The sequence below is a fragment of the Punctularia strigosozonata genome (assembly GCF_000264995.1).
Source record: "Punctularia strigosozonata HHB-11173 SS5 unplaced genomic scaffold PUNSTscaffold_16, whole genome shotgun sequence".
Classification (NCBI taxonomy): domain Eukaryota; kingdom Fungi; phylum Basidiomycota; class Agaricomycetes; order Corticiales; family Punctulariaceae; genus Punctularia; species Punctularia strigosozonata.
Window position 1 is genome coordinate 141,621 of NW_006767448.1, and position 24,798 is coordinate 166,418.

Genomic DNA, 24,798 nt, shown 5'->3' on the forward strand with positions numbered 1-24,798 from the left:
CGATTTCTGCCAATCCGATCCGTCTTGCCCTTTCAAGGATCAGGGCAACGGCAGCGTCCCCGAGGTATGTAGTTGATGGAGTGCAACCATCATGATGTTACTCCGCCGAAGCTGAGCGCAAACTCCATAGGCATTCACCAAGGTCATCCAGATGGCCGAGAACGGTTCCTTCAGCGATCTCAACGTCACCGCGACGCTGGCCAAGTTCGCGTTGTACTACACGGTCAACTCTTCTCCGGACTTCCCCAAGTTCAACCTGGCGCTCTCGCAAGCATTGAACGGCAACGCGACGCTTCTGGTACCTGATCCGGTGATCATGCTGGAGATTGTGAACGTGTTACCGATCATCTGCGCGGACGAGGGTGAGGATATCTCAACCGACCATGGTTGGTTGGATCACTCACCAGATGGATCGCATCCGCAGCTGGCGACGACAATACTCTGGGCGGCCTCGTGAAGTTGAATCAGAGCGCATCTGCGGTAAGCGTCACGTCCTCTGCGGCCCAATTTGCCATCGTTAATCATAACATCAGGTCGACACGCTCGGTTTCCAATACTCGCAGTTCTGGCAGCTACGGGTGAGTACTATATGGCTCGCAGCTAACATAGCATGCTCACGAAAGTCTTCTTCAGCTCATGTGCACCGCTTGGCCGTTCTCCGCCAGGCCGAAGCAGACCTTGCACGTTCAGTCCCCCATGTTATTCGTTACCGCAGACTACGATCTCAAGTAAGCGAAGCCTGTACGGTGGATCACTCATGGCACTGATCGTTCGGAAATCTTAGCACACCGACGGAGCTCGCGACTCTCCAATGGCAGGATCAATCCCCGCAATCGACTCTGGTGGTCCGTCACGGAGACGATCATGGTACGACGATGCGTACGTACAGTATTCTGCTACCTTCGGCCAGGATAATTGCTCACGGTCAGATGCGCAGTTGCTGGGCAACCCGCTAGCCAAGACGCGATTGCTTTCCTTTCATCGGGCACGATCCCCCAGCCGACGGAGCAGCAACTCGTCAGCGTTTACGCTCCTGGCTCGCAGCGTCCGCCGGTCACGCCCCCTTACGTCGCACCCATCGGGAAGGATGCCGGAGACTTGTCGACGGTTGAGACGATCTCTTTTTGAATAGCTGAGAGATTCTCGGGAGATGATATGCACCTGTGCGGCTGGGACGGTCTGTATGATTGCTAGGACAATATACTTTGACCCCGCCTTAATGAAGTGTGTCCGCGATGATGCACAGGATAGCCCTGATACTCCCTGGAGCACCACCGCGGCGTAGCGCCTCCGACATGCGTGTATTCGGTTCATAGCTGAGGAATCGAAATATCAAGCGAGATAACGCTGCCCACGGGACTAGCCTCTGACATAGCCACCAATGGACTTGGCTCCGTCCATCACCCTGTCGCACCTTTTTGCGAGGCTCCGTTATTTTCTCGGACGGGACGATGACTGCCAAGCACATCGTTCTATATTCAGCGACGCTTGACGCTTGAACGAGGACGCGCGTGTAATACAAAGGACGGCGGCAAGATCGTTACACCGGGGGGAGGGTCACGAAGCCAACGGTTCTCAATTCGCCGAAGAACGAAGCAGGACGACAGCATGATGCTCTCAACAACGGGCCTTGTTGTTAGCAGCCCCGAGCTTAAACCTCGGAACATGTTCAGTGACCCGGGGAAGTGATCGAGGACATCCTGCGCCGTTCGTCCGCGAGACCGACGAGCTGATCATCGTTCGCTTGGATACGCCGAGGACGGTTCTTGCATAGCGGTCAGGTCTCCCTCCGACGTTCGTCCTTCTCGATGGCGGAGGTTCGCTGCGTTTTGTTTGGGTCCAGTGTTCGGGGTGCAGCAAATCAGCCGGGCTATTTCCCCGTTGCGCTCCTGGGCGATGTTTTGCTCCTCCATCGGGGAGACGGTATATATACCCCGCAAAGCTCGACGTAAGTTTTCCTCCATCGGTCACCACCAACACCCGGCTCAACCACAATGTTCCGCACGGCAGCCCTCGTCTCCTTCGTATTCCTCGCCACCGCGTCTGCCCAGCAGGTCGGTACCTCAGCGGCGGAGACCCACCCGGCCCTTTCCTACCAGACCTGCACCTCGTCCGGCTGCACCAACGTCGCCGGTAGCGTCACCCTCGACTCCAACTGGCGCTGGGTCCACAACGTCGGCGGCTACACCAACTGCTACACCGGTATGTCCACCCTCCCCTCATCCCCGCTCTCACTCAGTGTCCTCACGCTTCTTCGTAGGAAACCAGTGGGATGCCACCCTCTGCCCGGACCCGGCCACCTGCGCGAAGAACTGTGCTCTCGACGGCGCCGACTACTCCGGCACCTACGGTATCACCTCCTCCGGCTCTGCCCTCACCCTCGCCTTCAAGACCGGCAGCAACGTCGGTTCCCGCGTCTACCTCATGAAGGACGACAGCACCTACGAGACCTTCAACCTCCTCAACAAGGAGTTCACCATGGACGTCGACGTCTCCAAGCTCCCCTGCGGTCTCAACGGCGCCGTGTACTTTTCGGCCATGAGCGCGAACGGCGATGCGTCCTCGACCAACGCCGCCGGCGCCAAGTACGGCACCGGCTACTGCGACTCTCAGTGCCCTCACGACCTCAAGTTTATCCAGGGCCAGGTGAGAACGATGTACATCCTTGCTTGCCGTTCATGCCTAACACGCTCTTGCTCACAGGCCAACATCATCGGATGGAACGGTACCTCCGCCAACTCGGGCACGGGGTCCATCGGCGCCTGCTGCTCCGAGATGGACATCTGGGAGGCCAACTCCATCTCCGAGGCGGTCACGCCCCATCCCTGCACGGGCACGGGCATCACCGCCTGCACGGGTTCGACCTGCACCTCGACGTGCGACCAGGCCGGATGCGACTTCAACTCGTACCGGATGGGCAACACCACGTTCTACGGCCCGGGCATGACGGTCGACACGACCAAGCCGATCACGGTGGTGACCCAGTTCCTGACGTCGGACAACACCACGACGGGGTCGCTTTCGGAGATCCGGCGGTTCTACGTGCAGAACGGGGTGGTGATTCCCAACTCTCAGTCGACGATCGCGGGCGTGAGCGGCAACTCGATCACGGACAGCTGGTGCGCTGCACAGAAGACGGCGTTCGGGGACACGAACACGTTCCAGTCGCTCGGCGGGTTGAAGCAGCTGGGCGCGGCGTTCGCGAAGGGTATGGTTTTGGTTCTGTCGATTTGGGACGACTACGCGGTGAACATGCTCTGGCTGGACTCGGACTACCCGACGAACAAGGACGCGTCTGCGCCCGGTGTCAAGCGCGGCACTTGCGCGACGACGTCCGGTGTCCCCGCGGACGTTGAAGCGAACGGCGGGTCGATCTCGGTGACTTACTCGAACATCAAGGTCGGCGACATCGGGACGACGTTCAAGGCTGGCCGTACGTTTCCCTCCTCTCCCCGTCGCTTCTACTCGCTAACATGCGCTTTCGTTCCTCAGAGTCCTCCGGCAGCGGATCGTCTGGCTCTAGCGGATCCAGCACCTCGACCGCTTCCGGCTCTGGTTCTACCGGCTCGTCCGGCTCGGTGGCCAAGTACGGACAATGCGGCGGCACCGGTTACGCCGGCGCGACGACCTGCGCGTCTGGCTCGACCTGCACCGTCCTCAACCCCTGTGAGTTCCTTCGCGATAAATCAAGCTGTCTTCCAAACTTACGTGATTATCAGACTACTCGCAATGTCTCTAAATAGGGGCAACCCTGGGACGCCCCGATAGACAACTGTGGGGGCAGTGCTCACAAAATGCCTCCATAATCACGACTCGAATTTATGTATTAGTAATGGAATGGATGACACCAAAATGGATAGCGCTTGCTGGGATTACTCACCACGCTTGGTTGATCTGTTCGTCTGCAATGATAGGAGGACGCCATAAGTAAGCGTGAGAAATTCGCCTCTTTTCTTTTCTTTTCTACCCTTGAGACAGCTCCTCTGTGGCCTTTAAGTTTCTGTGGTGCTCCTATGCTTCGATGCACCGTACGACAGCGATTACTTAGGATTTGGATGTACAAGAAAATTGCTTGCAAGATACGTGTGATCGTCGAGAAACGCTGGATGTATGTATACGTCATACATGATACGAAGTTCTGTCTACTCATGCATATATGCTAGTCTCTTTAGCTCGTCGCCTACAGTCTCCGACGCCCTCATAGCCTGTTTGCTCCACGGGGCAAGCTGCAAGAACACATGCGTCAGAGCCTCGAAGTGATGCCAGGAGACGGCATTCCCTGCTTCCTGGAGTTTGGAGGCGTACTCGACGCCGACGTCGCGCAGGGGGTCGTAGCCGCAGGTGAACACCGCCGCAGGAGGCACGGACTCCAGCGAAGAGATGGGTTGCATACCGGGCGAGACATAAGGGTTGGAGGGCGCAACGCCGCGAGGGAGATAGTGGTCCGCAAACGAGAATATGCCGTTACCTGCGGGGCTTAGAGGTGAGATGGATTTGACCAGACCGTGCAAGAGCCGCTGGCTCACATTCGAGGTATAGACCCGTGTTGTTCTCAGCCGCTGCTGGAGTATCGAAGGGCAGCCGAGCTTCCGGATAGAGCAGGATCTGAGCCTTGAGTGGTTTCTTACCCTCGTCTCGCAACCTCAAGCTCAATGCTGCCGTCATGTTCCCTCCGGCGCTGTCTCCTCCTCCGCACACCCTGTCCGGGCTCACGCCCCTCGTCTCGCCACCTTCTCCCTGGAGCCATTCAACGACGCACGCGTACTCGTCCAGCTGTGTCGGGAAACGCCACTCGGGCGCCGGGCGCGAGGCGGTACTCCACCGCGTACACCTGCACGCCCGCGCGCTCCGCCAGAAGTCGGCACCCGTTTTCGAACTCGTCAACGGTGCCCACTGTGTATCCCCCGCCGTGGAAGTAGACAAGCGCGCCCGCGTCCCCCGCCTTCCTTCGCTCCTCGCCGCTGCGCGGGTAGAACACGCGAACGGGGATCGTCCCGTGCGGCCCACGGATCGCGGTGAACTCGACTTCGCCGATCGGCGCGCGCTTTGACGCGTCGAGTGCGTGAAAACAGAAGATCTTGGTGTGGTGGCTCCGCTCTGCGTAGAAGTCGCCGCAGCCGCCGAGGTGAAGGTCGGGCGCGCCGCTGGTCAGGAATGCGTGCACCTCTTCATCAACCCGTGCACCTCACGAGCCGACTTTGGGGATGGATGACATTGTTGCGTGTGTTGACCTCGAGTTGAGGCGAAGGAGACGAACAAGTGGTCTTTGATGTCCGGTTGGATTTGCGACACATCTCAGCTTGCACGATGACGAAAGGTTGCTGGGGGTACATTATGAATAACTCAGTGGCGGTGCCAATATTCTTTGCCAGAGAGGGAGACTCCGAGACCGACCGTGACAGAGGTTATCGATTTATCTGCAATGCATGGACAGACACGCCCCATTTGACTTTGACGGAACGGGGCATGGTCTCTGAAGACCTCCTTTGGAGCTCGAAGACTGCGGGTGCAGCGCAAGAATCCGTCCGGCCGCGTTCGGCGTTGGTCAAAGTCGACCTCAAGCCTCCTTGGGTTGTTGCAGATAACCTCTACCAAAGTCGGGCATGATGTCTGTCCGTGCGTCGCTCTCATTGCTCCCACCCTGAAGGCCAAAGCTTGAAGAGTCACGATCGCAATCTCGATTGTTGAGTCACATCAACCCTCGCCCATGAGTCGCTCATGGCACCGCTACATATAAGACCTCCGCGGGCGCTCCGCACACCCTCACAAGAATGTCGTCTATACCTCTGGACGCCGCGGAAATAGCCCCTCTTTCGCAGGTCACTGCTGGATCAGGGCTCAAGATCCAGCTCGGACAGACCGAGCACCGTGTCAATCTCGTTCGGCAATGGGACATCAAGCCGGGCGAACGCGTGCTCGAACTTGGATGTGGGCAGGGTGACTGCACGACCGTGCTTGCTGCTGCTGTCGGTACATCTGGCCATGTAACTGCCGTTGATCCCGCCCCGCTTGATTACGGTACGATACAATTTACATGACAATTTCTCACATGCTGAAGCAGCGTATGTTGTACTTTAGGCAGTCCGTTCACGCTTGGCCAAGCTCAGAGTTTCATCAGCGCAGGACCTCTTGGCCCTATTATCACATTTGTGCAAGACGACCCGGTGGCCTTTCTCGGCAAAACAGAAGAGACTTGGGACGTCGCTGTCCTCGCCGCCTGCACCTGGTACTTCTCCTCTCCCGAAGCCGTTCGCACAACGTTCAGAGCTCTCTCCGGAAGAGCCAAGCGTATCTGCATATCAGAGTTTGCACTTTCCGCGAGCAATCCTGCCGCGTTCCCCAACGTGCTCGCGGTGCTCACGCAGGCGGCGCTCGAGTGCCGCAAGATGCAGTCGACGTCAAACGTCCGAACCGTCCTGAGCCCGAAGGCTGTCAAGGAGATCATAGGGCAGGCAGGGCTGGAGGTCGTGGAGGAAACTGTGGTGGAAACACCTGAGGGCATGTATGACGGACGATGGGAGGTCGGCGCGGTTTTGAGCGAAAGCTTCCTGGAGGATATCAAGGCTCATGTCGAAGACGAGAAGGAGAGGTCGGTTGTATTGGCTTTGAGAGATGCGGTGGAGGCGAGTAAGAAAACCCTCCCAGAGGGAACTCGGATACGCACTATGGACGTGTGGGTTGCAACTCTAAAGGCTTCAGAGCACTGATGTCTTCGCCCTGCATAGTATGAGGTGTTAAATGTCGGGTGACATGTCGGGCGCGGAGCGCGCTTGACCCGTCTGCAATGCGAGGGGTGAGATTGCTGGGCAAGCGCGTCAGGTACATCGGATGCGAGCGCGAGTAGATATACGTGTACAGCGATCAGATAATAGTGAGCACTGAACGCGCACTGAATTCTCATATTCCAACATGAGGCGACAATTGTATTTTGCTCGATAGTGCCTAAGGCTTGACAGTATAGTCTTCGTGTCCGAAGCCTCCGATCAATCGTGAGATGACCTCGTAAAGAAACCAGGAAAATCCTGGAAATGTCTATTCAGTGACTTGATCGGTCATTGTATGTCCAAGAACCCAGTCGGGTCTTTTGACGAACTATTGTAACCTGCTTAGTGCGTGCTCCCACCCCGGAGCCCCAAGCTTGGCCTTTGATGAAGATTACGATATTTATCGGTTGACGCATTCCAAAAGCATCCTCAATGGATCTTCGAAGCATCCTTGAGCTCGATCGGGGATTGCCGCCACGTGGGAACTTGCGCATGTTGATCTCTGACACCCAAGATCACGTGTCTGCTAATGCGGGAACCCACAAATGCTCAAAGCCCGAGGGCGCGCGAGTCCCCGTTCGACTCTCCTTGACCCTGCGCGCTCCCCCTTCACAGAGTCTCCCCCCTGTTGCGCTGTCCCGCCTGCGCCCGCTTTTCCCGCTCTACCGCTCAATTTTTGCGCTCGTGTTCTGCTCGTCGTCGTCAGATAACGACGCCCGTTTATCTTTCGCACATCGCTTTTGTCCCCGTTGAAAGGTAGTTATGCCCCGCAAAGCCGCTCAGCCCAAGGAAGGCGCCGAGGGTGCCGCCGAGCCCCGCCGCAGCTCTCGTATCAAGGAGCAGCCCAAAGCTGAGCCTGCACCGGCGAAAAAGGCCGCCAAACCCCGCGCAAAGAAGACCGAGGCTGCTGGTACGTGTCTCCTGCGTCGTCCGACCTTTTCACGCGCATTTATCCTTCCTCCCCAGAAGGAGAGGATAAGCCCAAGTCTACTCGCGGCAAGAAGCGCACCGCCAACGAGGCGGATGCCGCAGGTGACGAGCCCGCCGCAAAGAAAGTCAGTCCTGATTCTCCTTCACATGATGCCCCTTTCCCCGGCTCGTCGTCTATCCGTTTTTCGGTACATAATATCGCTGGTTTCGGTCTTTTTATGCGTCGAGTTGTGGTCGTGTGGTACGCTGACACGTCCTCTGGCAGACTAAACCCGCGTCAAAGGCGGCGACCAAGCCGGCATCGAAGGCTGGCAGCAAGCCCGCCTCGAAAGCCGCCAAGCCAGCGTCTAAAGCGTCTAACAAGCCCGCCAGTACGGCGTCCACCAAGCCCGCGTCTCGCGCGGGAAGCAAGAAACCTGCCAGCAGGGCAGGCAGCAAGAAGCCGGCCTCGAAGGTGAGCTGATCCGGATCGATATGCAAAGCGCGAAAGAACTAACGGGCCCTTTAATCAAGGCCGAGGCATCAGCAGCGACCGCCAACGGCGATGCGTCGTTGACGAAGGAGACCATCGCGGAGGAGCCCGAAGCTGAGGCCGACGCCGAGAAGGCTGCTCCGCAAGAAGAAGAGGAGCCCGCTGCTGAGGAGGCATAGGATTATCAAGACCGTCATCACAGTTTCCTCCACCGAAGAAGGTGAACTCGCGTTCTTGCAGACCTCGGACTGCCTCCTCACAAGATGAACCCTCTGACCGCAACGCATAGGTCGTCTCGCTAGCGCACCCCATAGCAAACACGTGGCAGAGCAGTACAAACTCTCCGGGATGCCTTCTCTCGATTGGTGAATCTGCCGCAGCTGTTATATCCCAAGTTGACGGACGCCACGCTTGTCTTACCGTCCACATCTCCCTCCTCTTTGCTCTGCTGTCTATCGTCTTTCTAGTCGGCTCCGCGCGCTTTCTGATAACACTACTATCTATTCCCCACCCTTCGCGTTGGCACCTGTTGTCGAACATGAAGTTCCTCTTTATTTGCACCTTTGGCATTGGCGGATGGTGCCGTATTCTATTGTCGTCGTTGTCTCCTATGTGATATAGCGTATCGTGATCTGTATGGCGTTCTTAGTATAGTGTACCCTGTTATAGCGAATAGCGTAGAGGTATGCAATACGAGCATATGGGTCAAATCCATGTAGTCACAGCGGAGTGAGTTTACTTAAGCTGTCCGTCCACACCCTTAACGCGACTTCGATCAATGGAACGATACTTATACATGACGAGTACAGCAATGATGGGAATGCACAGATAGCAAGTGGAATCAGCATATACGGAAGGAGGTCTTTCAACTCGTGGCCGTGGACGTCCATCGGACGTCACACGGCGGTTGCCTGCAGACCCTTGATAAACTCTAGCGCTAGCTTAGGGCTGGTAGACGAAGATTGCTCGGTGAGTGTCCGCGACACATGTCAATCGTGGAGGGCAACACACCTATCAACGGGCTTAACGGGAATCTTCTTGTCGAGCAGCTTCCCGCCTTTCTCGAATACAAAATGGCTCCGCTTGGTCTTGTTCCCGTTCGCGGCACCCAGCGCGCCGATCAGCTGACGTTTCGGATCTGACAGGAGCGGGTAGGGGAGGGATTTCTACGGGAGCACGGCCTCAGGTTGAGTATATGCTGTCGGGGGAGGGGGGCGAAACGCACTTTGGTTTGCCATTTGGTTTGGGCGGAGGGCGAGTCCGCGCTGAGGCAATAGACGTCGAAGCCGAGCGCGGTGAAGTCCGGGTAGACGTCGCGGAAGCCGCAGGCTTGTTGTGTGCACCCGGCTGCGGAGAAAACGATATTAGGGACGGCATTGACACCATGAAACAGAGCATATGTCACACAATGGTGAAACGGGGGTAATCTAAAGAGAGAGGAGACGTACGCGTATCGGCTTTGGGCACCAGGAACAAGACAACACCTTTCTCCGATGCGAGCGTCGAAACGTCGACATCTTCGCCCTTCTCGTTCTGCACCGTCAATGACGGGAGAAGGTCACCGACGTCGACGGAGGGCACGTCCGTAGGTTCTTCTGGCGCAACCTCAGCGGCGGCCTCTTCCTCAGCAGCCTTTGCTGGGGTGTCCGACTCGGTTTTCGCCTCACAAAAGCAAAGAAAGTTGAACGATGTTGAAGGGGAAGTTACGGTGCGCACATATGAGGGCGTACCTTCTTTGTCGTCTTCTCGGGGGCACTCTCGCCACCCTCCGCAACCCGCTTTCGTGGCTGAGATTTGTGTCTGCCAGTTGCTTTAGCAGGCGCGTCGGCCGTGGGCTGGTCTCGAATGCGAGCGGAACGTCGAGTGCCGCTTTCTTCGCCTGTATCTGGGCCGGACATCGCTTGCAACTCGATAGAGGGTTTGTTATGAGCCGCTATAGCTCAGGCTATGAGGAGAAAAACGCGTATTTTGCGCGGCCTGACGGACGAGTTTCTCATACCGATGCTCGTTGCGCGATCAAATTCGCGTAATGTGGAGTCACGATATTCACACGTGGGTCGCGTTTACCACCGACATCGTTCTCCTCCAGAATCCAGAGTTCCTTTCTCCTTTGTGAAGACGGGCGTTAGGTCGGCGTGCTCTCGTCGAAAGGTTCGCCTCGATGCCCACCACAGCTCCTTTTCTCCGTCTCCTCCGATGAGAAAGCCTCGAAAAGTGGTCAATGGATGGCGCCATAATAGGACGTTACCAGCATAAGCACGACAACGAAACTCCAAGGCACTGGATCTACATGAAACGAAACCTGACAAGTGAAAGACTGCCACCCACGAGGTCAAGCTCCGGGTCCTCTCGCCCCGCTGCGTCCTTCTCGTCTGACCGCGAGGCGTTCGGCTCAGCTCATGTGCCGGGACCTCTATACGCATCGGGTGCTGGCTCGTTCTTGGACCGCCGGGGTCAAGGTCACTGCGCATACATCGGGGGTACGAGTCAATCTGGAAGCTGCACATGTTGCGTTATCGTTGCCTCGAGGTGTGGAACGAGGAGCAGCCCCCGAAGCTTATGGATCCGCTTTCGCATACACGAACAGCAAATTGTCGACACGCGGGCGTCTAGATATCTAGGGTCTACGGGTCTCCAACATCGCCCCTTCTTGTTTTAACCAAAGACGTTGAACACACTAACACCGCTCGCGATCCAAGCATTGCACGCCTATATGGCGCACGTGACCGAGTCCTTTTGTCTAGCGCTCAGATCAAGCAGCGTCCCTCTGCAGCTCTCTCACAGCTCTTGTTGTCTCCTACTCATCCGTACTCAACGCTAATTGTATCGACCGGGACGCAACGTGCCCCGTGGCGCGCTTCCGCGCAGCTACATCCGGGCCTTCCTTCCTCCACACAAAGATGGCTTTTGTGCCGACGCGCGAGCGTTTTTGTATCACCCTTTCCTTCCGGGTGGAGTCGATCGCGACGCCCGGGGTGTTCCTGGAATCTTCGACGGTCCGACGAGGGGGATATATAACATGCAACGATTTCGCGATGGGCTACCAACACCGCAACGTCCGACAGGCTACTACTCCTACTCCTACCACTCCTACTACTTCGCCTCCTAGCATCGCCCGTTCGGTGGCGTGCTATCCTCCCCCATTTGTATTGCGACCCATCGAAGAGCTAGCTTATCTCTGCGCCATACCCCACCTATACATACCCCCACCCTACTCCTACTCGGATCCACCCGCATAATCCTTCGATATCAGCGTTATAATGGCCGCCGTGTACTCTACCCCCGCTGCTGCCAACTACTTCAGCCCCGCGCCGTGCGCGATGCCTCAACGCGGCTACCGCCTCTGCGACCAGTGCCAAGCCGTCGAGAACCCGGCGGGCCAGCGCTTCCGCCTCTGCGGCGGGTGCATGGCCGCCCAATACTGCGTGCGTCCATGCACAAATCTCTTCACACCACTCACCTCTCACACGCTCGCTCCGTTTCCACAGTCGTCTAATTGCCAGAAGGCCAACTGGCCGACCCACCGCGCGGTCTGCCAGCACACCCAGAGCGCCGTCTCTGCGTCCAAGCAGCACCCGCTCCCGGACGGCGGCAGCGTCGACCTCGCGAAGTCTCTCCGCCGGTTCACGTCCGCGCACCAGATGTTGCTCTCCTGGGCCGGCTTCCAGGCGCTGCAGGTCAAGCGCGTGCCCGCCAACGCCCGTCAATACGCGCTCGTCGTCGAGCTCGCGCACGATCCGACCGCCGCCGACCCGCTCCGCAGGTGCGTTCTTCGCCTTTTCCCTCCCCCCCCTGGTTCGCGTGATCGGGCGAAGATCCTGAACGGTACTGAGAAGGGGGCACACAGGTTCACGGTGGCGCATACCGCGCTCGTACCCCGCGCGGCGATCCTGGCGCGCGACCCGGTGGTGGCGGAGGACACGGCGCGCCGCGACGAGCGCTCCCGTCGCGCGGGCGGGCTCGGCGCGCTGCTCGTGCTCGTGCAGTGCGAAGGGCTGAGCCAGGTGATGCCCGTCGAGACGGACGCGCCCGCGCGCGTGAGCTGGGACACGCGCGCGGACTGGGAGGACGTGCTCCGCAAGTTCGTGCGCGAGGCCCGGGCCGACTTCAAGCCGATCAGCACGACGGCGCAGGGGTACGTTGGGCCTTCCTTCTTCTCCCCCTTTGGTTCCAGACTGATGGGATGCTGTCGGTTCCGTAGGGTCTACTACGGATGAGCGACGAAGACGGCGACGGCGTCCGGCTCTGCGAGCCTAAAGAGGCGCTCGGCCTGAAGACCGTGCATATATACCTATTTCATTTTATACTCACCGATTCCGCGCCTATAACCGTGTCTCTTGCTCTCACGCTCTGGATCTCTCCCATTTGTAGTTGTTGATTTGCATCCACATATGTTCTCCGTCTGTATCGATTCAATATATGCCCCACATGCGCTTCTATTCGCTCTCCTCATCTGTGAACATGATAGCGAAAGACGTCGAGGGTCCTATGCAAGATAGCTAATCAAGTCATGTAGGGCCCTTGATCGAAGCTCAGCGCCATCTACAGCAGCCCGGCGATCGAGTACGGCTGTCCGTTGCGGGGCGAACCTGATCATCCCCAATGCTCTCGATTACTGCGCAGCTGCGCTCGCCTCGGTACCGCTGGCATCGTGCAACCCGGTCTTGCTCTCCTGGTCCTTCGTGACCGCGCCCGCGGCAAACGCCGATTCCTGCTTCCACTGCCTGCGGAGGAGGAGCAAGCCGAGCGCGTACAAAGCCCAGAAGACCTAGGTGGCGAGAAACTGATCGTCAGGCACGCGTAGGTGAGGGGGAGGAGGATGGAGACGCACGATGATGAGCGCGAGCCAGGCGTGCTTGGCCTCCTGCGTGACGGCGTGGAGCCCGCCGGTGGAGCGCGGCCACTCGGTGTAGAGCCCGTAGTGGACCTGGTACGCCGCGAGGGCGAGGATGGCGAGGCCGAGGATGGCGTGGAGGTAGTTCTGCGGCGGGCGGTGGAGCGGGGTGCGCGCGAAGCGGGGGAACTTGAGGAAGTGGACGAAGAGGCCGAAGAAGACCTGGAAGAGGTAGAGGACGAGGAGGGCGAGGCCGATTTTCTGTCACGGGCACGACCTCGTTAGCATACTCGGGAGTGCGAAGGGGGGTGAGGGTGGGAGAAAAAAAAAAGGGAGATACCTTGTGAGTGTCGACCCAGTTGCCGCCGGTGAACAGACGCTGGGTGGTCTGGTAGCCGTACGCCCAGCCGGCGAGGATGACGGGCCCGGAGACGACGAATTGGATGAGGCCGTGTGCCCACCACCAGCGGGAGGTGAAGGTGCGGGCGTAGCGGGCGAGGAGGACGCCGAGCGGGAGGAGGATGAGGAAGCCGATCGAGGAGAGCAGGGCGTGCGTGCGCGCGCGAGACTCGATCGGCGTGAAGGGGAGCTTGAACGACGACATGGACCTCTATAGTACGGGGGTAGAGGGTGGTGCAGCTAGCGGATGGCAGGGTCGTGCGGGTCGTGAGCACGGTGACGCAGGAGAGCGGGCTGGCGTATTTGAACGCTGCTCCCGCGCGACTGTCTGATTCATTTTTCGCGCGCGCAGCCGGGGGGACGTTCTCGGAAGGCCAGCCGAGGCGGGCGAGTATAAACGAGTGCACGGCGTGGATAGAAATGTGAGGGCGTCTACTGGCCGGCGAACCCACGCGCATTACGGATGGACGTGGACGTTCCCATGAGTTCTCCGGGGCGGAGGCTGCGGATATCAGGCGTGGGCGAAGGCTGCCAGCATGGGAACATGGAAGGCAGCGCAGCCAATTCCGAGGTGGTTTATGCGCTAGAAGACGAGCAAGGGTTGGTCGATGGCGTAAAGAAGATTGCGAGGCGCAGTGGGAGGCTGTTAAAGGCGCGCGAGCGTCGGGGCTAGGACCGCAGTCGGCGAGGCCGAGTGTGCGAGTACGGTCATGAATTCATGTTCTGTGTTTCCAGCAGCGTCTCAAGCGACTTGCAGCTTGCAGACCAGATGTAGGCTATGAGTGAATTCCAGGCCGAGGTGAGTGGACAAGGTTAGGCGCCCATTCCCGAGCGTGATATGCGTCGGCGCCTATTCCCCACACTTGAGCTCGAGTGCACCATGGCCTCCTCGTCTTCGCTCCTCGACATCCTCCGCTCGCAGACCGCCCTCGTCTCTGCCGCGTCCGAAGCCGTTCCATACCAATTCACGCAATGTACCTACCACCTCGGCCCCGTCCGCCAGGCCGTGCACCTCTGCCTCACCTGCGCGTCCCCGCGCGGGCTCTGCGCCCCGTGCGCCGTCGCGTGCCACGGCGAGCACGAGCAGATCGAACTCTTCCCGAAGCGTCGCTTCAGGTGCGACTGCCCCACATCCGCTCTCGCGCACCCCTGCACGCTGCACAAGGAGGCCGAACCGGAGAACACCGAGAACGCGTACAACCGCAACTTTGATGGCGCGTTTTGCCGGTGCGGGAGGCGCTACGACCCCGAGCGCGAGCGGGAGACGATGATACAATGCGTCGTCTGCGAGGTAAGACCTTTTTTTTTTTACATACAACCCCCCGTCCGTCCCTGCCTTCTCGCGCTCAACATTGCGACGGCGCCACTCTCCAGGACTGGTTCCACGAGTCGTGCTGCAACCTCCGCGAGCGTCCTCCATCGCGCGAACCGACGCCCGCGCCGCAATCGGACGACGTCACGGCACCCGCAGAAGAGGGAGGGCACGACGACGGCGCGTCGGACGCGTCCTCGTCCGACCTCCCGCCCGCCCGCATACCGGGCACGTCCTACGACGCGTTCGCGTGCGGCGCGTGCGTCAGCGGGGTACCGACGCTGCGGCGGTACGCAGGCACGCCGGGCGCGATGGTCGTCCTGCGCGACGCGCTGGGGGAAGCGTGGAAGGTCGTGCCGCCTCTCGCGGCAGAAGATCTAGAGGCGGAGGGCGAGGTCGACGTGGTGGACGCGCCGGGCGCGGGGAAGAGGACGCGACCGGCCGACGGCGATGGGTTATGTCACGAAGACGAGCCGGAGGTGAAACGGCTGCGCCATTCCGAGGACGAGGACACCGCCGCGTTCTCGACCCAGTCCGCCGACGAGGCGTGCCCTACCCGAAACGCGTCTAGCACCTGCCTCGCGCCTCCTCCCAACCCCGCCGCGCAGCGGATCTTCGAGCGTCTGCGCCCCGGCGCAACCGGTCACACCGACTCCTCGACCACCGCGGCTCAAGAGCCAGAACCGGACGCATCGCTCGGAACGGGCGACGTCTTCCTGACCGAAGGCTGGCGAGAGCGCTGGTGCCGCTGCGCGTCGTGTCTTCCATCGCTCGCGGCGCATCCGTACCTACTCGACGAAGAAGAGACGTACGAGCCGCCCGAGGACCCCGACTCCGGTGCGTCTTCCGCTTTTTTTTCTGCACCTCGATCGCGATCGCTGACGCGCGCGCCCCCCGTGCAAGGCCTCTCGCTCGAGGAGCTCGGGATGCGCGCGCTCGCGAGGTTACCGCGCGACAGGGCGCTGGACGGGATCAGGGCGTACAACAACATGCGGTGCGTTTTTTTTTGGCCCTCTCGTGACAACGGGTCCTTTTTTTGTTTTTTCCTGTGCCCTAACGTGTGCGTGTTTCATGATCTAGGGACGAACTCAAGGCGTACCTTCGCCCATTTGCGCAGGCGGGCACGGTCGTGAGCGAGGCAGACATCACGCGCTTCTTCGAGGCGCGGAAGGCGGGGCAAGCTGCGTGAGAAGCCGGCGGCGGCCGATGGATTTGCGTGCATTCTTTGTCTCGCGAATCGGTTGTTGGAAGTGAAAAAAAAAAACATGTACCTCTGTAGAGCAGATACAGATGCTGCGTGTACTTTCTTTAGTAGTCGCCGACTCAGACAGCTCTATATCATCCCTGGCGGAGCAATCGAAGAAAGTAACGGAGGAAGCCCTCCTCGCATCTCAGTGCAAGTAGATCGTATATAGCTTGTTCCTCATGCAAGCACTTGATAGCTCCGATTGTGCCAAGCGATGCCCATACGTTTCCACCCCGTCCTTGGTCTCTCCCGTTACATACGCGGAGACCGAGGCATGGCACATACAGTGCCCAGGGTTGATGACGCGCGGGGATCGTCCTGTGGGCGCTGTTACAGCTGCGGGCCATGTACCAGACGGCGTCACGTATCATTGTATGGAAGGATGGTCGATTCGAAGGATGACCATTTCACCCACATCCAGCCAGCAAGCGCAAATAAACACTGTCAAACACCACTGGTTCATCAGAGAGCGTCGTGGACGGCGAATGCAGGTACGCACCTAACGAACAATTACATCCCAAACTTCCAGATCGCTCTAATCCAAATCCGCATTCCATATTTTCACGGTTTTGTCACTACCACCTGAGACGACGCGCTTGCCATCAGGCGAGAAGGCAACGGACCAAATCACACCTCCACCTCGGCCTTCCCAAGGCCCCGCTACGGTCTGTCCCGTCTTCGCGTTCCATATCCGGATCGTGCTGTCGTCGGAGCCAGAGACGATATACTGGCCATCCGGAGAGAATGACACGGAGCGGACCGTGTCTTTGTGCCCTCTCAATGGGCCCAGTACTGTCTGTCTTGTATTGGCGTCCCAGATCCGGATCGTGGTGTCGTAGGACCCTGAGACGATGTGCGCGCCACAGGGGGAATACGCGACCGGCCAAACCGCGTCATTGTGGCCACGCAACGGGTCCCCGACGGGCTTGGCCGCGTTGGCGTCCCAGAATCGAATGGTTCCGTCGTCGGATCCAGAGATGATGTATTTACCGTCCGGTGAGAATGCGACGCTAAGAACCCAGTCGGAGTGACCGTGTAAAGGCTCGCCGACGGCCTGTCCCGTCTGCGCGTCCCAGAGTCGGAGCGTCTTGTCAGTTGAGCCCGAGACGATGCGGTCGCCTTTGGGCGAGAATGCAACACACTTAACCTCGCGCGTATGCCCTTCGAGCGGCTCCCCAACCTGCTGCCCCGTCTTCACGTCCCATAGTCGCACGGTGAAGTCATGTGAGGCCGAGGTCAGGCGCTTCCCATCGGGGGAAAACGCCACCGAAGAGACGTCGTTCGTGTGCCCTCGTAAAGGCTCGCAATCTTCCTTTCCGGTGTCCGCATTCCATATTCGGATCGTGCTATCCCCAGAGCCCGAGGCAATTTGGGAGCCATCCGGGGAGAGCGAAACAGAGTACACGGTATGTGTATGGCCTTGCATGGTGGACCGCAGCGTCATCTCTGTTGACAGGATCAGAGGTTTGAAAGCTAAACATGAACAAAGCATCAATGTATTGCGTACCGAGGTGACGTTGGGTAAAGGTCTGCGTCAACCAATCCATTGCCCGGCGACTCCCGGGTCGCCTCTGGTCAACATGCAGCAGCAGTCTCTCCACAACACGTCTGGAATATAGATTCAGACCCGGTGGCAACGGAGAATATACACCGAGAACCATGATGATATCGGTCGCACGCGTCTCTGGCAAGTTCGAATCTTTCAGTCCATCTAGCATCATATTGAGAGAGCCGAGAAGCTCTGTTGGGTCAGCAATATTGCAGAACACATTTCTGCCGATCTCTGTATCGGTTTAGTACAGAGCTTGGGGTGAATTGTAGCAACACGACAGACCTGTGGACAGCAGATCATCGAGCACTTGGCAATCGTCCTTCGAGAGACCTTCATTCAGCAGCTTTGGAGCAAGCTCTCGTGCAGCTTGATATGTCACGAGATTCTCGAATACTTCCGAGATTTGAGGTCGCTCAGACGGGTCTGCTTCCCAGCACCAGGTGACGGCAGTCCTCCATACGAAATCATCCAGACCTAGGTCTTGTGCGTGCGAAGGGCGCGTAGGCCGTGAACCATCAAGAACTTTGAGAGCGGTTACGAATACGTGATCGATATTGTAGAACGGGCGTCTACCATCAAAGATCTGTAGACTGGTTTAGCTTAAGTGATTTAGCAATATCAGACTATACCTACCTCCCATGTGGTCATACCAAATGCATAAACGTCAGACTCCGAAGTACGGGTCGGATTCATCACGTCAGACTCCGAAGTACGGGTCGGATTCATCGCCCAATCCAACAACTCGGGGGCCTTGTATAACACCGAGACCCAGCGTGAAGAAGATTCTGTAGGTGTTGCCAAAGAGTCGGTACCAAGGGTCGTCGATAAAAGAAAGTCGACAAGACGTGCACGCCCGACTTTGTCCACAAGGACGTTGCGCTGGATTCCGACGATAATTGAGTCGTAGCTGACTGTGAAGAAGTCAGTACTCACGCTATGGAGATCACCATGTACAAGACCGTTTGAATGCATGTAATGAAGGCCATGGGCGATATCCGTGATCTGACCGTAGCTTCATGAGTTTGGCGAAGTGCAGTGCAATACACAATGTTCACCAGTCTCACGCGATCGGCGCTTGGATGGTATTCGAGATACGACAGAACATCGCCATTGTCCATCCATTCCGACACGATGCATGCATAGTTTCCAGGTTCAACGCCGATGAAGGGGACGATATTGGGATGATCCAGCCGCTTCCACAAGACCGCTTCCCTGCAGAACATCTAGCCATCGGTATGAACCTACGATTTTTTTCTCCGAGGCGCAATGAGGAACACACCTTCATATACGTTTTCTGATCTCTGGCGTGCAGCCGAATGACCTTCCGCGCGACGGAGATACCGTTGTAGGTCCCTCGGTACACATTCGCGGATCCCCCATAGCAAGGAGGATCATCCCCAACATTCACAGGCCCCGATAACCTGCATCTTGTGGGTAGGAGCCCGCTCTTGCTACACAGCCCGCTGAGCGTGCGCAGACTCGTTCGAAATCTGCCGTCAGTGCGAGGTGTTGAGTCGAGGCCCTAGATCGCACTCTGAGTCTCCGGTTTTTCTCCAGTGCGCTCCAGCCGACCGCCACTCACACAATCCAACTTGTCTATCTTCTCCTGCAGAGCCGCGGTGTGAGCAGCGGAACCATCGTCCATGTAGTTGAGTATGGGCGCGGGTGAAGGAGACATGATGCGCCTTGACGTTGTGTTGTTGCTTATTGTATCGCGATTAGCGCCGAGGGGGGATCACAGCATCCTTTAAGTCCTGTATATTGGAGCTCAATAATCACGACCACATTTTAGGCACGCGTTCCCTTCTTTGAATCATCACGCGAGCGGCGACAGAGTGAAAACATAGATGAAAGGTCTGTACAACGCCCCTTATATTCCGGCAACTTGACTCGACAATGCCGAAGGATCGGCATGGCTCGCTTAGTGGAATTTTGAGCAAGATCTATTCTATTCGGCCTTACAGACCCTTAGGAATTGTCACCCATTGAATGTCGTATTTGACCATGTACTGTTATGGACATTGCAACGTTTCGGTCCATCACGGAAGACAAGACACCGCCTTACTCATATAATGGTGACCGCGCAAGATATCTGGGCTCGAGAACGCGGACACCGTAACGATAGACCGTATTCGATTGCATGCGTGGTATCCAAGATCCTTCTTACTGGTACAATACGAACATCCGATCCTCCTAGCACAGCAGCCTTTTGGCGACCATGAAGCTACGCTCTAATCCTCATCTACAAGCGAGGGACCAAAGGTCGCTGAACTCAGAGGCATTGCGAGTAGTCTGTGGAGGATTGTCAGTTTCCTGCTCGACTCAGGCGAAAGGGGGGAAAACTCACAGGGGTTGAGGACGGTGCAGGTCGAGCCAGACGCGCAGGTCGTCGCGCCGGTGTAACCGGTGCCGCCGCACTGTCCGTACTTGGCCACCGAGCCGGACGAGCCGGTAGAACCGGAGCCGGAAGCGGTCGAGGTGCTGGACCCGCTAGAGCCAGAAGATCCGCTGCCGGAGGACTCTGAGGAACGAAAGCGCATGTTAACGAGTAGAAGCGACGGGGAGAGGAGGGAAACGTACGGCCAGCCTTGAACGTCGTCCCGATGTCGCCGACCTTGATGTTCGAGTAAGTCACCGAGATCGACCCGCCGTTCGCTTCAACGTCCGCGGGGACACCGGACGTCGTCGCGCAAGTCCCGCGCTTGACACCGGGCGCAGACGCGTCCTTGTTCGTCGGGTAGTCCGAGTCCAGCCAGAGCATGTTCACCGCGTAGTCGTCCCAGATCGACAGGACCAGCACCATACCCTTTGCGAACGCCGCGCCCAGCTGCTTCAACCCACCGAGCGACTGGAACGTGTTCGTGTCCCCGAACGCCGTCTTCTGTGCAGCGCACCAGCTGTCCGTGATCGAGTTGCCGCTCACGCCCGCGATCGTCGACTGCGAGTTGGGAATCACCACCCCGTTCTGGACGTAAAACCGCCGGATCTCCGAAAGCGACCCCGTCGTGGTGTTGTCCGACGTCAGGAACTGGGTCACCACCGTGATCGGCTTGGTCGTGTCGACCGTCATGCCCGGGCCGTAGAACGTGGTATTGCCCATCCGGTACGAGTTGAAGTCGCATCCGGCCTGGTCGCAGGTCGAGGTGCAGGTCGAGCCCGTGCAGGCGGTGATGCCCGTGCCCGTGCAGGGATGGGGCGTGACCGCCTCGGAGATGGAGTTGGCCTCCCAGATGTCCATCTCGGAGCAGCAGGCGCCGATGGACCCCGTGCCCGAGTTGGCGGAGGTACCGTTCCAGCCGATGATGTTGGCCTATGAGCAAGAGAACGTTAGTCATGAACGGCAAGCAAGGAGGTACATCGTTCTCACCTGGCCCTGGATAAACTTGAGGTCGTGAGGGCACTGAGAGTCGCAGTAGCCGGTGCCGTACTTGGCGCCGGCGGCGTTGGTCGAGGACGCGTCGCCGTTCGCGCTCATGGCCGAGAAGTAGACGGCGCCGTTGAGACCGCAGGGGAGCTTGGAGACGTCGACGTCCATGGTGAACTCCTTGTTGAGGAGGTTGAAGGTCTCGTAGGTGCTGTCGTCCTTCATGAGGTAGACGCGGGAACCGACGTTGCTGCCGGTCTTGAAGGCGAGGGTGAGGGCGGAGCCGGAGGAGGTGATACCGTAGGTGCCGGAGTAGTCGGCGCCGTCGAGAGCACAGTTCTTCGCGCAGGTGGCCGGGTCCGGGCAGAGGGTGGCATCCCACTGGTTTCCTACGAAGAAGCGTGAGGACATTGAGTGAGAGCGGCGATGAGGGGAGGATGGACATACCGGTGTAGCAGTTGGTGTAGCCGCCGACGTTGTGGACCCAGCGCCAGTTGGAGTCGAGAGTGACGCTACCGGCGACGCTGGTGCAGCCGGACGAGGTGCAGGTCTGGTAGGAAAGGGCCGGGTGGGTCTCCGCGGCGGAGGTACCGACCTGCTGGGCAGACGCGGTGGCGAGGAATACGAAGGAGACGAGGGCTGCTGCGCGGAACATGGCTGATCGACGACGGGAGGTAGACCGGTGAAGAGAAAGAGACCAAGACTCCTCCCTATATATACGATTCAGAGGTAGGCTTGATGGGGCCCAACAACGAAATGCGACGCGGGGAAACTGCTGGTCAGTACCCCTCGGGGAGCTTCCTTCGGGTGGTGCGGAACATGGTGGGGGTGTTCAATCAAAGGTGGACTTAGGGGGGTAATTATCGGAACATATCGTCCATTGATCGAAGGACGAAAATCGGGCCCTTTTACGGAACGCAGAGGAGATGCAGGTCTTCTGCTGGAGGCTCGGTGGAGATTCGTTGAAGACGCGTGAAAATCGCTGGTGAATAGATTTTCCGACAGTTCAACCAGGCCATACGACTCCAGACATGAAGGCACCGACCAGCTCGTTTGTTGACCTGCCCCAGAGCGGAATCGTGAATTGCAAGGCAGTGGTAATTCAAGCTGGTCCCCGCGCTTCTGCCAGCCAAAAAGCCTGTAGATCAAAGTCTGACCGAAGACATAGCCAATTTTGGGCCTTTTGTCTTGGCGCCGATGTGTGTTGTTTCCGAGGAAAGGACGAGAGCCAGCAAAATGTCCGTTACGACGTCGGCGAAGAGACCCAAGTCAACGGTGGCTGAGCTCTCCGCCCAAAGGGGGCTCACGTGGAGGTCGACGACCTATTCCTCGGGTGAACCTCGCCCTCATGTCAGGGACCGTCATAACTGCTCTCTACGCGTGATACTGCGTCTTGTGCTGCATTGCGAGGCACTTGCTCAGATGTGACGGCCCATCACCGACAATCTCACTTGCACTATTGCCGCCGTCAAACAGGTGGACCCGCGGAGTGCTCCCGAATGGGTTGACGGAGGTTGACGGGACACGATGGAACACGATTCACGTGGAACTCTCTTGAATTCACCGACGTCGGATGACTGCTTTCAGGCAGTTAGGTTGCGAAGATCAGATATTTCCGACGCTAGACCCATGCATCGGAGAGACTTGGTGACAGTGGATTGTTTGTTACGCTATTGTGCACACAGACCGAAAACATGAACCCCCAAGGGCGTAGTGAGCGTAAGCAGGTATGCTCCCTCCTAATCGGAGAACATGAGGTTGAGTCGGAATGTCGTTCGCCGGAACGAAATGACAATCTTGCTCGCATGCGGACGGGAAGTCACTTTCTTGCACTTGGAGCTCATACGACGCAAATCTCGTGTAGATAGATCTCGACGTCAACAACAGATCCTTACTGTGCTTCCACTGTCGACGGCGAACGACAGCAGCCGAATGACGCGTCCTTGCGAAGTTCATTCATGGCGCAATACTGGGTGACTTCTCGCAATCAGGTGGTCGCTGTTCTGGGGGAGGTGTTCATATTCCGAGGTACGCTCTACGGCATTATATATACCGTAAGTCAAAAGACTATGTGTGCCTAACTGATAGATATTGCTCTTCTCAGGACCTTGCCTTCGGCGTCGTTACCCTCGTACCAGTCGACGCATGCCTCATCCATTCATCACCTCCCGCTCGATGAAATTTCCAGTGAACCGCAGCTCTGCATGGACAATCGGGAATGTGATACGTTATAGCATATGTCTCGCGCTGTCATCGCATCGCAGGCAGTTATCCACCAGCTTGCTTTTGTTCCTGACTAGGCCCTAGTCTTCTCGTTGCCTCCGTGCCAAGCAACGGCAACATATCGGATTCGCAGACCGTTATGAATGAGTCGCAGCGCGCTGACGCTCCGTGCGCAGTGGCAGCCACTGATACTTAGTAGGCATAGTCAATGCTGACTGGAAGCACTCTGCTCTTGAAGCATGACTTGTGTTATATACCATGAAAGCGGATTCGAAATGTACCACCTTGGCGATCACACAGACCGTCCCAGCCGCACCAGCGCAGCTCGTATTTGAAGAAACAAAACCCCAATTTTTCAAAAAGATATGGACTCTACTATCGATAAGTCTCCGGCATCCTTCCCGATCGGTGCGACATAAGGGGGGGTGACCGGCGGACGCTGCGAGCCAGGAGCGTAAACGCTGACGAGTTGCTGCTCTGTCGGCTGGGGGATTGTGCCCGTTGCGAGGAAGGTAATCGCGTCCTGGCTAGCGGGCTGCCCCACAACTACGTATCAAGCGATGAGCCCTAATCCTGGGTAAACAAGGTGGTAATATTCAACTCACGCATTGTCGTGCCGTGATCGTCTCCGTGACGGACTACGAGAGTCGATTGCGGGGATTGATCCTGCCACTGAAGGGTTGCGAGCTCCGTAGGTGTGCTGAGGCATCGCGTGTCATTCAACATTGCAAGTATTCTTCGATATGGCTTTCGCTTACTTCAGATCGTAATCCGCGGTGACGAACAACATGGGAGTCTGGACTTTGAGGGTCTTCTTTGGTCTAGCGGGGAACGGCCAGGCTGTGCACATAAGCTAGAGAAAAACAAAACTGGTGAGCGAGAACCAGTCCATTGAGAACAAGCACTGTACTCACGCGTAGCTGCCAGAACTGCGAGTATTGGAAACCGAGCGTGTCGACCTGACACTGCGTTCAGCGATGGCTCAACAGGTCACGGAGGAGACAATGATGCATACCGCAGAAGCGCTCTGGTTCAACTTCCTCAGGCCGTCCACGGTATTGTCGTCGCCAGCTGCGGATGCGATCCATCTGGTGAGTGATCCAGCCAACCATGGTCGGTTGAGATATCCTCACCCTCGTCCGCGCAGATGATCGGTAACACGTTCACAATCTCCAGCATGATCACCGGATCAGGTACCAGAAGCGTCGCGTTGCCGTTCAATGCTTGCGAGAGCGCCAGGTTGAACTTGGGGAAGTCCGGAGAAGAGTTGACCGTGTAGTACAACGCGAACTTGGCCAGCGTCGCGGTGACGTTGAGATCGCTGAACGAACCGTTCTCGGCCATCTGGATGACCTTGGTGAATGCCTATGGAGTTTGCGCTCAGCTTCGGCGGAGTAACATCATCATGGTTGCACTCCATCAACTACATACCTCGGGGACGCTGCCGTTGCCCTGATCCTTGAAAGGGCAAGACGGATCGGATTGGCAGAAATCGTCCGCGCGAAGAACAAGACGGTTGACCGCCGTGATCTGATCAGCGACGGCGATTTGATCGACCTGAATGATTGGTTGTATCAGCACAAGGCATGTAGATGGAGCTCGAACATACCGTTGCGTGCGAGAGAACGGCGTCGAGGACAAAGTTGCCAACGCTTTCTGGGAAACGAGAGGCGTATTCGGCAGCTTGTAGGTCCCGCTGTCA

General features: G+C 57.9%; 13 protein-coding genes across 13 annotated transcripts in view; 6 read left to right on the forward strand and 7 right to left on the reverse strand.

Moving 5' to 3' along the window:
• PUNSTDRAFT_146294 (alpha/beta-hydrolase) overlaps nucleotides 1–1,215 on the forward strand; it is a gene marked incomplete at its 5' end in the record, with an annotated part of 2,977 nt that extends 1,762 nt beyond the window's left edge. Inside the window, 6 exons of the mRNA XM_007387948.1 lie at nucleotides 131–362; nucleotides 425–480; nucleotides 534–578; nucleotides 634–728; nucleotides 785–879; nucleotides 938–1,215. Coding sequence (XP_007388010.1) covers nucleotides 131–362; nucleotides 425–480; nucleotides 534–578; nucleotides 634–728; nucleotides 785–879; nucleotides 938–1,128 — 714 coding nt within the window. The 3' untranslated portion in view covers nucleotides 1,129–1,215. The remainder of the gene's footprint in view (nucleotides 1–130; nucleotides 363–424; nucleotides 481–533; nucleotides 579–633; nucleotides 729–784; nucleotides 880–937) is intronic.
• Nucleotides 1,216–1,973: 758 nt separating this feature from the next.
• On the forward strand, nucleotides 1,974–3,908 carry PUNSTDRAFT_55353 (uncharacterized protein). The gene is made up of 5 exons (XM_007388125.1): nucleotides 1,974–2,202; nucleotides 2,261–2,646; nucleotides 2,704–3,433; nucleotides 3,493–3,666; nucleotides 3,720–3,908. The coding sequence occupies exons 1-5, from the start codon at nucleotides 1,995–1,997 to the stop codon at nucleotides 3,737–3,739; spliced, it is 1,518 nt and encodes a 505-aa protein (XP_007388187.1). The 5' UTR covers nucleotides 1,974–1,994; the 3' UTR covers nucleotides 3,740–3,908.
• A 234-nt stretch (nucleotides 3,909–4,142) lies between these two features.
• On the reverse strand, nucleotides 4,143–5,333 carry PUNSTDRAFT_116295 (uncharacterized protein; the record flags this gene model as incomplete). The annotated part of the gene is made up of 4 exons (XM_007387949.1): nucleotides 4,143–4,468; nucleotides 4,527–4,791; nucleotides 4,823–5,144; nucleotides 5,185–5,333. 4 exons carry the CDS (start codon nucleotides 5,331–5,333, stop codon nucleotides 4,143–4,145), a joined length of 1,062 nt encoding a protein of 353 aa, XP_007388011.1.
• Nucleotides 5,334–5,771: 438 nt separating this feature from the next.
• PUNSTDRAFT_128196 (S-adenosyl-L-methionine-dependent methyltransferase) lies at nucleotides 5,772–6,914 on the forward strand (the record flags this gene model as incomplete). The annotated part of the gene is made up of 2 exons (XM_007387950.1): nucleotides 5,772–6,018; nucleotides 6,079–6,914. The coding sequence occupies 2 exons, from the start codon at nucleotides 5,772–5,774 to the stop codon at nucleotides 6,705–6,707; spliced, it is 876 nt and encodes a 291-aa protein (XP_007388012.1). The 3' UTR covers nucleotides 6,708–6,914.
• A 612-nt stretch (nucleotides 6,915–7,526) lies between these two features.
• Nucleotides 7,527–8,157, forward strand: PUNSTDRAFT_47296 (uncharacterized protein; the record flags this gene model as incomplete). Its single annotated transcript, XM_007387951.1, has 3 exons — nucleotides 7,527–7,674; nucleotides 7,731–7,819; nucleotides 7,960–8,157. The coding sequence occupies 3 exons, from the start codon at nucleotides 7,527–7,529 to the stop codon at nucleotides 8,155–8,157; spliced, it is 435 nt and encodes a 144-aa protein (XP_007388013.1).
• A 905-nt stretch (nucleotides 8,158–9,062) lies between these two features.
• PUNSTDRAFT_75838 (peroxiredoxin Q) lies at nucleotides 9,063–9,741 on the reverse strand (the record flags this gene model as incomplete). The annotated part of the gene is made up of 4 exons (XM_007387952.1): nucleotides 9,063–9,114; nucleotides 9,178–9,332; nucleotides 9,392–9,513; nucleotides 9,615–9,741. Coding segments are annotated over 4 exons (456 nt in total), but the record flags the coding sequence as incomplete, so codon positions are not given.
• Nucleotides 9,742–11,426: 1,685 nt separating this feature from the next.
• On the forward strand, nucleotides 11,427–12,383 carry PUNSTDRAFT_138273 (uncharacterized protein; the record flags this gene model as incomplete). Its single annotated transcript, XM_007387953.1, has 4 exons — nucleotides 11,427–11,591; nucleotides 11,655–11,929; nucleotides 12,014–12,301; nucleotides 12,368–12,383. The coding sequence occupies 4 exons, from the start codon at nucleotides 11,427–11,429 to the stop codon at nucleotides 12,381–12,383; spliced, it is 744 nt and encodes a 247-aa protein (XP_007388015.1).
• A 551-nt stretch (nucleotides 12,384–12,934) lies between these two features.
• Nucleotides 12,935–13,604, reverse strand: PUNSTDRAFT_75977 (uncharacterized protein; the record flags this gene model as incomplete). The annotated part of the gene is made up of 2 exons (XM_007387954.1): nucleotides 12,935–13,261; nucleotides 13,341–13,604. The coding sequence occupies 2 exons, from the start codon at nucleotides 13,602–13,604 to the stop codon at nucleotides 12,935–12,937; spliced, it is 591 nt and encodes a 196-aa protein (XP_007388016.1).
• A 675-nt stretch (nucleotides 13,605–14,279) lies between these two features.
• On the forward strand, nucleotides 14,280–16,055 carry PUNSTDRAFT_128198 (uncharacterized protein; the record flags this gene model as incomplete). The annotated part of the gene is made up of 4 exons (XM_007387955.1): nucleotides 14,280–14,690; nucleotides 14,774–15,548; nucleotides 15,615–15,705; nucleotides 15,792–16,055. The coding sequence occupies 4 exons, from the start codon at nucleotides 14,280–14,282 to the stop codon at nucleotides 15,898–15,900; spliced, it is 1,386 nt and encodes a 461-aa protein (XP_007388017.1). The 3' UTR covers nucleotides 15,901–16,055.
• Nucleotides 16,056–16,492: 437 nt separating this feature from the next.
• Nucleotides 16,493–17,401, reverse strand: PUNSTDRAFT_76050 (WD40 repeat-like protein; the record flags this gene model as incomplete). Its single annotated transcript, XM_007387956.1, has 1 exon — nucleotides 16,493–17,401. The coding sequence occupies one exon, from the start codon at nucleotides 17,399–17,401 to the stop codon at nucleotides 16,493–16,495; it is 909 nt and encodes a 302-aa protein (XP_007388018.1).
• A 726-nt stretch (nucleotides 17,402–18,127) lies between these two features.
• Nucleotides 18,128–18,693, reverse strand: PUNSTDRAFT_18982 (kinase-like protein; the record flags this gene model as incomplete). Its single annotated transcript, XM_007387957.2, has 3 exons — nucleotides 18,128–18,388; nucleotides 18,443–18,511; nucleotides 18,565–18,693. Coding segments are annotated over 3 exons (459 nt in total), but the record flags the coding sequence as incomplete, so codon positions are not given.
• A 1,163-nt stretch (nucleotides 18,694–19,856) lies between these two features.
• Nucleotides 19,857–21,528, reverse strand: PUNSTDRAFT_55356 (uncharacterized protein; the record flags this gene model as incomplete). The annotated part of the gene is made up of 4 exons (XM_007388126.1): nucleotides 19,857–20,030; nucleotides 20,090–20,819; nucleotides 20,877–21,262; nucleotides 21,321–21,528. Coding segments are annotated over 4 exons (1,498 nt in total), but the record flags the coding sequence as incomplete, so codon positions are not given.
• Nucleotides 21,529–23,451: 1,923 nt separating this feature from the next.
• Nucleotides 23,452–24,777, reverse strand: PUNSTDRAFT_138278 (uncharacterized protein; the record flags this gene model as incomplete). The annotated part of the gene is made up of 8 exons (XM_007387958.1): nucleotides 23,452–23,642; nucleotides 23,702–23,796; nucleotides 23,855–23,949; nucleotides 24,011–24,055; nucleotides 24,112–24,167; nucleotides 24,230–24,461; nucleotides 24,528–24,653; nucleotides 24,706–24,777. Coding segments are annotated over 8 exons (912 nt in total), but the record flags the coding sequence as incomplete, so codon positions are not given.
• Between the last annotated feature and the right edge of the window lie 21 nt (nucleotides 24,778–24,798).